At 49.2% G+C, this 9,525-nt stretch overlaps 1 protein-coding gene across 5 annotated transcripts in view; it reads right to left on the bottom strand.

The window, feature by feature from the left end:
* Positions 1 to 675: 675 nt before the first annotated feature.
* Positions 676 to 9,525, bottom strand: part of Rassf4 (Ras association domain family member 4) — a 33,566-nt gene continuing 24,716 nt past the window's right edge. For 2 of the 5 annotated variants that reach the window (XM_070020859.1, XM_070020858.1), the window contains exons 7-11: positions 5,855 to 5,956; positions 5,550 to 5,601; positions 4,938 to 5,059; positions 3,571 to 3,668; positions 2,664 to 2,901 (exon numbers count right to left, since the gene is read on the bottom strand). In XM_070020859.1, the coding sequence (XP_069876960.1) occupies positions 2,838 to 2,901; positions 3,571 to 3,668; positions 4,938 to 5,059; positions 5,550 to 5,601; positions 5,855 to 5,956 (438 nt within the window). In that variant the 3' untranslated portion in view covers positions 2,664 to 2,837. Of the gene's footprint in view, positions 1,699 to 2,662; positions 2,902 to 3,570; positions 3,669 to 4,937; positions 5,060 to 5,549; positions 5,602 to 5,854; positions 5,957 to 9,525 lie in introns of those variants that run through there. The other 3 variants (XM_070020861.1, XM_070020860.1, XM_070020856.1) reach the window with 3 other exon arrangements.

The raw sequence follows: 9,525 nt of genomic DNA, 5'->3' as shown, positions 1-9,525 counted from the left end.
GAAGGAAGGAAGGAAGGAAGGAAGGAAGGGAGGGAGGGAGAAGTGAATCTCCCTTCTCCAGATCCAGCACATATTTTATGGAATACCTAAGACACCATAGTGCCAAAGTGGAGACGATAGGAAAACCACCTCTAGGCCTCTCCGGCCATCTATGTGTCTCTCAGATGATGGAGCTGGGTCTGGAGAAACCTGGACTAAGTCCACTCTGAAGAGTAACTGTCCCCAAGTTCTGTTCTTCACAAGGCCATGCAGAGGCTGGGCATGCACTGGAGATGACGTCTCTCGCCTTCTCCAGCCTTTACGTCTTTTCCCTTTAAGTCCCAGTCCCTGGACCCCACCCCCACCCCATCCTGCACCCAACAGGAAAGGAATATGCTCTCCAGTTTGCTTTCCTTTTAGACAAACACAAGACTGATGTAAACCCTTGCATAATTTTGCAAAGGCTTTTCTCATTCAGTCCAGAAATTCCCTAGCAGTCAACAAACACAAATTGTCCAGTATCTGGCCCCAAGGGAATTGAAAGCCCTTTTTCCCCAAACAGACCTTTCACCTCTTTGCTCTGTTTTTCAGGGAAGTATTAAGAATTGCTCCCTGACACTAGAGGTACAAGGCTCAAGTGTAGAGAAGATGCACACAGAGGCCCACAGGAGAGTAAGAGGGAGGGGGAGCTGAGGATTGCCTTTCAATATCCACCAGTCCTTTATTGCCAGGTGAACTGCTCTCCTTGGCTGATTAAATTGAAATGTTTCCTGCAGTAAGCTTCTTGAAAAAGTTTTGGAGGGGCGCCAGTAGCTCACGCCTATAATCCTAACCAATCATGAGGCTGAGATCTGAGGATCCAGGTTTGAAGCCAGACTGGGCAGGAAAGTCTGAGGGATTCTTATCTCTACTTAAGCACCAAAAAAGCTGGAAGTAGAGCTGTGGCTCAAGTGGAAAAGCTAAGGGACAGAGCCCAAACCCTGAGTTCAAGCTCCAGTACTGCGTGTACAGGTGCATGCACACGGGTGTGTGTGTGCACTTGCCCACACACAAAGAGAATTCTGTGGGTCTCACTGAGAAGTGAAGCTACTTCTGCAGACATCAGATGGGGTCCTCGTGGTTGTATTGCAGATCTCACATCTGCACTGGAGGGAGTGGTGCCGTGCCATGACATTATGGCTGTCTCCATATGGGTGGCAGGCCTGCTCTGTGCATGGCAGGGGATGGTTCAAGGATGGTTCAAGGATGATGACAGGAACTCGTGATGAGGCAGGGCTCTCGGCAAGCCGATAAAGCCCAGACCCCGAGGGATGGGTCAGCTGCTGCTCTCCTGATTGAGAGAGGTGGATGAATGGGTTTCCATACCAACATCCATATAAATGTGGCTGATGCCACACTGGCAGGCCAGCCTCAGACACAGAACACAGCTGGCGTGTTCCTGGCTCCTCAGGCCCCGATCTGCTCCCTGGAGGGGGGTTCCCTTGGGGCTGAGGAGAGGTATGCAGAAAAGCTACTTGGGCTTTGGGCAGGGTAGAAGCACAGATGCCAGGTTCCTGCAGGGACACAGAGGCCATTGGTCAGTAGCCAGGTTGTGCTGGGCCACTGGAACTCCTCATGTGGTTGTCACGGGGACGTCCGAAAAGTCAGGTGCTAGCTGACTACTTGGCTTCCACTAGCTGTTCCAGGCGCTGTAGCATTGTCAAACGAAGGGCTTGGAACCTTGAGGGAGACACAGATAAGGTGACTGAGGCTGGGGGGAGGGGAGGCAGGAGAGAGGGAGGGAAGGTTCAAGAAACCTCTGCTCCCAACTGGCTAATGGCCCACCATCACCTCTCCTCCACCACAGAGGGGAGCAGCCTTGGCCCTCTGATGAAGGGTGAGCAGGACTGCAGACTGCATAGACCTTCGGAATAGAATGCTAGGCCGGGAGCCGGTGGCTCATGTCTGTTATCCTAAGTACTCAGAAGCCTGAGATCTGAGGATCAAGGTTCAAGGCCAGTCCAGGCAAGAAAGTTTGTGAGAGGAAGTGGCGCTGTAGCTCAGTGGTAGAGCGCTCGCCTTGAGCTGAAGAGCTGAGGGACAGCGCCCAGGCCCAGAGTTCAAGCCCCATGACCGACAAAAAAAAAAAAAAAAAGAAAGAAAGAAAGTTTGTGAGAATCTTATTTCCAACTAACCACCAAAAAATAAGTCAGAAGTAGAGGTATATGGCTCAAGCAGTAGAGCACTGGCCTACAGAGAAAAACAAAACAAAACAAAAAAACCCACCTTAGGGACATACAGTACCCAGGACCTGAGTTCAAGCTCCAAGACAGACAGACAGACACACACACACACACACACACACACACACACACACACACACACACCTACAGAATGTCCAATCAACCACCATGTAGCTCAAGCTCAAGTAGTTGAGCACCAGATAAGGGACTGTACCTAGGCCCTGAGTGCAAGCCCCTAGTTTTCTCTCTCCTCTCTCTCTCTCACTCACACACACACACACACACACACACACACACACGCACGCACGCACGCACGCACGCACACATACACACCTCAAAACAACAACAACAAAAACCTGGAATGAGGACAATGCTATTCCAGAGTTCACAATACACAGGGATGTGCTGGGGCAGAGAGCTGGGGTAGCAGAGTTGGGTCAGGCAGTCTGGGCTTGCAACTAACTTGTGCCACATGAGCAGACTGACTACCTAAACCCCTAGCTCCTTTCCAACTCTAAAACCCTGGAATGGCCAGGCACTGGTGGCTCACATCTATAATCCTAGCTACTCAGGAGGCTGAGATCTGAGAATCACAGTTCAAAGCCAGCCTGGGCAGAAATAAAGTCTATGAGACTCTTACCTCCAATTAACCACTAAAATGCTGGAAGTGGAGGTCTGTCTCAAGTGGTAGAACACCAGCCTTGAACAAAAAAGCTAAAGTTTAACACCCAGGCCCTAAGTTCAAGCCCCAGTACACACACCCATACTCCCTCACCCCCACACCCCACACACACACACAAATTAAAAATAAAAACCAAAAACATAAAAACAAGCCAGATGCCAGTGACTCACATCTATAATCCTAACTACTCAGGAGGCTGAGATCTGAGGGTCAAGATTTAAAGCCAGTGCAGGCAAGAAAGTCTATGAGGCTCTTATCTCCAATGAACCCAAGAAAAATTGGAAGTAGAGCTGTGGCTGAAGTGATAAAGTACCAAGCTTGAGCAAAAAAGCTCAGGGACAGCACCAAGGCCTTGAGTTCCAGCTCCAGGACTAGTAAAAAAAAAACAATAACAACAAAAGCCTACCACACTCCTGCCCCTGCCTTTTCTTCTGCGGCCCTCCTTCAGCTTGAGCCCCATCTAAGTGGGTGTCCCCCTCTAGGTTGGCAGGCTCTCTCCTCAGCTTGATGTCAGTTCAGAGCAGGGGCCAGACAGTATGGCTGGGATGCCAGGGTTAGCAGGCTTTCCAAAACAGCAAGCCCACCTGGCACCTTCAGAGGAGAAACAACTGCCCACGGAGCACAGGGCGCCCTGCACACATGACCTGGAGGTCAGGACCCGCCAGTGGCTTATGTGGTGTTGCTTACTTCATGGTGAGTTTGATTATTTCTCTTTCTTCCTCTTCTTTTAATTTTTCAACAAAACTGTCCAGCACTGGCATTTCAAACTTAATGTACTGGGCGACCTAGAAAATCCAAGAACATTGTTGATGTGAATGAAACCAGAAGAACAAAATTTTTGTGCCAGTTCTGGAGCATGAACTCAGGGCCTCAGTGCTAACCCTAAGCTTTTTCTCTCAAGGCTATCACTGAGCTACAGCTCCATTTCTGGGTTTTGGGTAGCTAATTGGAAATAAGCATCTCACAGACTTTCCTGCCCCAGGCTAGCTTTGAACCATGATCCTTAGATATCAGCTTCCTAAATAGCAAGGATGATAGGCATGAGCCACCCATGTCTGGCTTTCCAAAATGTCTTTTTGGTCACCTCAAGCCAGACAATGTCTTGAACCCACAGAATCTGCTCCTCTTTCCACCTTACGCCTAACTGCTCTTCTTTGTGTCGTGGGAGAATAGGAACATTTTCTTTTTGTTTTTGTTCTTCTCAAAGGCAGCTGTTATTTCTGGGAGGAAATACTGAGCTGAATATTAGGAAAAGCATTCACTACTGTTACACTGTCCAGTGGTCCAGTGGTGTTCTCAGAGGCGGGAGGGGCTGGGCAACAGGATTGCCATTGTTTCTAACAATGGAGCAAAGCTATACCAGTCCCGTGGGAAGGCCGAGGGGGTGGGGCACCTGGCCTGCTCCGGTTGAAACTCTCCAGGTCTCTTCTGCCATGGAGTTTGGAAACCTGCTCATCTATTGGCTAGAACCTGGACTATTAGTGAGGCTTAGATACTTCCTTTCTTTGCAAAGGCTCAAGTTGGGCCCTAGATGAGGAGTTCTTGTGTGGGTTTCATGTAATGGCAACAATGCTGTGATGGCTGGGTGCTGGTGGCTGAGATCAGAGGATCATGGTTCAAAGCCAGCCTGGCAGGAAAATCTGAGATTCTTATCTCCAATAAACTACTCAGTAAAAGCTGAAAGTAGTGCCGTGGCTCAGGTGGTAGAGCATTCGCTTTGAAGAAAAAGAAGTGATAGCACTCAGGCCATGAGTTCAAGCCCCAGGACTGGCACCAAAAACATGCTCTAATGAAGGAATCTGTCTCAGAGGAAAATGACAAGGCTATGGTTTTCTAGACCCTAATTCATCTTTCTTTTAAGCAGGCTATGTAGCTGGAGGCCACAGGACAGGAGGCTGAAGAACTACTGGAGTCCTACTGGATGTCGGTGGAAGCCTGGAAGGCATCATCCTAGAGGACGCTCTCAGGGTCAAAGTCACCTTCAGAGCCCTCTGGAGCCCCCTGTGTCCTCCTAAGCCCTCCCGAGGAGCAGGCCCCAGCCCAGGGCCACTTACATCATGAGGTACCTCCTCGCCCAGGTCAGCTTCCATCAGGAAGATCTTGACAATCTTCTCACAGGGCCCATGCAGGATTCTGGAAATCAGTGGGTACTCACAGTCCTTTAATCTGGTCCTCTCTGCAATAAAAGTCATCATAGAAAAGTCCTATGTAATTGCTGAGTACCGGTGGCTCAGGCCTGTAATCCTCACTATTCAGGAGGCAAAGATATGAGGATCAAAGTTCAAAGCCAGCCCCAGCAGGAAAGTTTGTGAAACTCTTATCGCCAACAAACTACCAAAAAGCCAGAAGTAGATCTGTGGCTCAAGCAGTAGAGCACTATCCTTGAGTAAAAGAGCTCAGGGACAGTGCTCAGGCCCTAAGCTCAAGCCCCACAACCACCACAAACAGCAACAACAAAAAGGCTAATGAGGACTTTGCAGTTACCATGAAATTCTGAGAATGATAGTAAGTGTGCCTGGGTTTGGGCTGAAGAAGAGATGTGTGAGGAAGAGGGCAGAGGCTGCCAAATCAACCGATTCAGCCATGCCAGGGCCTTTACAGAGAAAGCACAGGCTGTGAGTTTGCCTTGTTGTTTTTATGACCTAGAAGTAGAAACTGACACTTACCACCAGATTCATGGACAATGTAGAGCGCAAACTCACTGGGTCCATCTTCCACCTGCAGAGTCACAGGAAGTCAGACACAGGTCGTAGAGATAAAGGGAAACAGAGGGACCACAACCACAAAAGCCACCAAGCCCCAAGCCCCATTCCTCTGTTTAAAATCCCAGGGATGCCCTCTCAGCAGAGAAAGCCTTATTGGGCTTGTCATAGGAGCCATGGGCAGCTGACCCCAGCCTTGCCAGCCCTGCTCCCACAATGCAGACTGCCAGCATCCTGGGCCAGGGCTGCCCCCAGGGGGCCAGACTTACCCGGAACTTGTTCAGCAGCAGCGTAAGCACCTGCAGGGTGGTCATAGTGCTGTTGACCCTCACATTGGTCACGGATCCATAGGCAGGAGTGAACACAGAGGTCTGCTCAGGGCAGAAGGTCAGCTCAGAGCAGGCCTGGAGGAGCCCTGGGCTGGTTCTCAGTGATGCACTTTGGGCCCCAGGAGCACCAGCATCTGCTCACCCACATGCAGTTTGGCTGGTATGGACCTGGGAAGCTAACAGTGCCTTCTGGAGCTTAAGAAAGATGGCCATGTGTCCATCAGGACCAGTTCTCTGGACCCCAGGATCCAGTTCATCAGATGGATCAAATCATCTAGTGTCTGTTGATTCTACAGGCTGGAGATTCCCTGGAGCTGCCATCTCCCCACAGTGCCTAAGGGGAGGCCCCCAAGTCACACTGCAGAACTTCCCAACAAATCCCTTCACCTTAGGCCTTCCAGACCATTTTCCATACTAATGTCTGCAGTACCACCTTCCAAAATCCTGCAACTCCACATGCAGCCCGGCCCCACTTCATCAAGTGAAGTACAGTCCTACTTTTGCCTTTCCTCTTCTCCAATGATTAGACTTCCTGAACCAGAATCTGCCTCTGAAGTAGAGTTCTAGGCCTGCTGTCTCATAAGTACCATGTCAGAGCACTTTTGTGAAGTGTGCTTTGAGGTAAAAGTATCTGAAGACACATCGCCTGGATGACACAATGCCATGCACAGCTCATCTTTTTGCTACATATGTATGACAGGATCCTTCAAGCCCCCTGTGCCATAGACATGGTTTGCGTAGACTCACTGTATTCCGTGTGTGTGTGTGTGTGTGTGTGTGTGTGTGTGTGTGTGTGTGTGTGTGTGTGTGTGTGTGTGTGTGTGTGTGTGTGTGTGTGTGTGTGTGTGTGTGGTGTTGGTACTGGAGCTTGAACTCAGGGCCTGGGCACTGTCCCTAAACTTTTTCAGTCAACGCTGCTACCCTCCCACTTGAACTACAGCTCTATTTCCTATTTCCAGCTTTTTGGTGGTTAATTGAAGAGTATCACTGTTAGGTGCTGGTGGCTCATACCTATAATCTTAGCTACTCAGGAGGCTGAGATCTAAGGATCGCAGTTCAAAGCCAGCCTGGGCAGGAAAGTCCGTGAGGTGAGACTCTTATCCCCAATTAACCACCAGAAAACCAGAAGTGGTGCTGTGGCTCAAGTGGTAGAGTTCTTGCCTTGAGCTGAAGAGCTCAGGGACAGTGCCCAGGCCCAGAATTCAAGCCCCATGACTGGGGAAAAACTAAAAAAGAGTATCACTGATTCTTCTGCCCCAGCTGGCTTCAAACAACTATCATAAGATCTCCTGAGTAGCTAGGATGACAGGTGTGAGCCACCGGCTCCCAGCTGCTGAATATTTAAAGACAGTCTTCAATTTAACTGCCCAATGAATCATGTGGAATTAGTTCCTTTTCCTTAGAAAGAAGGTGTATGCTTGGGGGAGTGGTGTTAAATAGCTGGTCACACCAGGTACCATGGCTCATGCCTATAATCCTAGCTACTCAGGGGTTTTAGATATGAAGATACAGTTTGAAGCTAGCTTGAGCAGGAAAGTCTATGGAACTGTTTTTTTTTTTTTTGGTCGGTTGTGGGGCTTGAACTCTGGGCTTGGGCGCTATCCCTCAGCTCTTCAGTGTAAGGCGAGCGAGCACTCTACCACTTGAGCCATAACACCACTTCTGGTTTTCTAGTGGTTTATTGGAAATAAGAGCCTCACAGTTTCCTGCCTGGGCTGGTTTGAACCACAATCCTCAGATCTCAGCCTCCTAGTAGCTAGGATTACAGGTGTGAGCCACCAGTACCCGGCTCCATGGAACTTCTTTTATTTCCAAATAACCACCAGAAAATAAGAAGTGGAGCTGTGGCTGAAGTGGTAGAGCACTAGCCTTGAGTGAAACTGCTCAGAGATAGTGCCTAGGCCCTGAGTTCAAGCCCTAGGACTGGCACCAAAAGAAAAAATAAAGCTAGTCAGGATTGCCCCTCTAGAAAGGACAGTGCCTTTACTAAGAACTGTGTGATGGCTGAAACCCCAATGAAGCTGGGAGGTGGTGTGCTGCCCCATCTGTGTGAGTGGACTTCTCCTTGTTCCACAAGCCAAGTTCAAATCTGCAGAGTCTGCTTCTACAATTTGCTTTCCCAAGGAAAGAGCTGAGGCTCAGGGTACTTAAGGCTCTTTTTAGTATCCCTAGCTAGTTTCCAGTCTGTTCTGATCCAGCAGTAGCCTCAAACTGTAGCTCTCCGCAGCTGAGACCTGGAGGATGTGGCTCATACATTCACTCCACGCAGGGCAGAGTTAGACCTTCCATTTCCAAGAAATAAGGAACAGAGATATTCGGTTTCTTAAGGATATGATCTTGTCAACAGGAGGCCTTTCCTGAAGATGAAATTAGTCAGCTCCAAGTAAGAACTGAAGATGAAATTAGTCAGCTCCAAGTAAGAATAGAGGGCCTTAGGTTACTTTCTCGTCTCAAAAAGACCTCATTTAAATGCTACACCAGCTGGGTGCCAGTAGCTATGCCTGTAATCCTAGCTATTCAGGAGGCTGAGATCTGAGGATAAAGGATCAAAGCCAGCCAGGTCAGAAACATCTGTGAGCCTCTTATCTCCAGCTAACCAGCAAAACGCTTGAAGTGAAATTATAGCGTCAGTGGTAGAGCACCAATTTTGAGCAAAAAGGGAAGAGAGAGCGAGAGGCCACGAGTTCAAGCCCCAATACTGGCACACGTACATGCACATGCACACACACACACACATACACACACACACACACACACACACACACACACACACACACACACACACACACACACACACAGAAGCGGCTCACACTGGAAAGGCCTCCACTCCACTTTCTTTCCCGGTACAGCAGGATATAGCAGGTCATAGGACACCCTGAACAGGGCCTCACCCAAGCCGCCCTTCCATTTATAGTCACAATCAACTTCTCTAGTTGTTTACTCATGATGTAATGGGGGAAATGGTGCTTTCTCCAAGGTCGGTACAATACATACTAGGACAAAAGGCTGAGTGCTGGGAATTAGAAGCCACCCAGGTTCTGTGGGAACACGCAGGCCCTGGGGCACACCTCACTGAGAAGGCTTAATTGACCCAGAAAGGGCAGCTGGATACACAGTGTTCCCAGGAACAAACAATCGATGGAGCTGGAGGGTGGGGCCATCAGAAATGTCAGCGGTAATGATAATCTTGGTGGGTGGTGGCCATGGCTCATTGGTATGGCACTTTCCTAGCAACTGCGAATCCTGAGCTCAAACTCTAGTACCAACAATCATAACGATAATCATGGTAATAAACTCGGCATTACTGTTTGCCTTAAGCTGTGTGTGTGTGTGTGTGTGTGTGTGTGTGTGTGTGTGTGTGTGTGTGTGTGTGACACACGTGCAAATACTAGGGTTTGAATGCAGGACCTGGGCTTTGTTCCTGAGATTTGTGCTCAAGGCTGATTGATGCTCTACCATTGAATCCACAGCTCCAGCTTCCTGGTGGTTCATTGGAGAGTCTCAAGGACGACTGCTTGGAATGTCTACCCTCTGATCTCAGCCTCCTGAGTAGCAAGGATGACAGGCGTGACCTATATTGTCTAACTGCCTTAAGCTTCACTTGCCCAAAC

This window comes from Dipodomys merriami, unplaced genomic scaffold (assembly GCF_024711535.1).
Source record: "Dipodomys merriami isolate MVZ:Mamm:240054 unplaced genomic scaffold, mDipMer1.0.p SCAF_14, whole genome shotgun sequence".
In the NCBI taxonomy this organism is placed as follows: domain Eukaryota; kingdom Metazoa; phylum Chordata; class Mammalia; order Rodentia; family Heteromyidae; genus Dipodomys; species Dipodomys merriami.
This window is presented reverse-complemented; position numbering and strand designations above follow the sequence as displayed.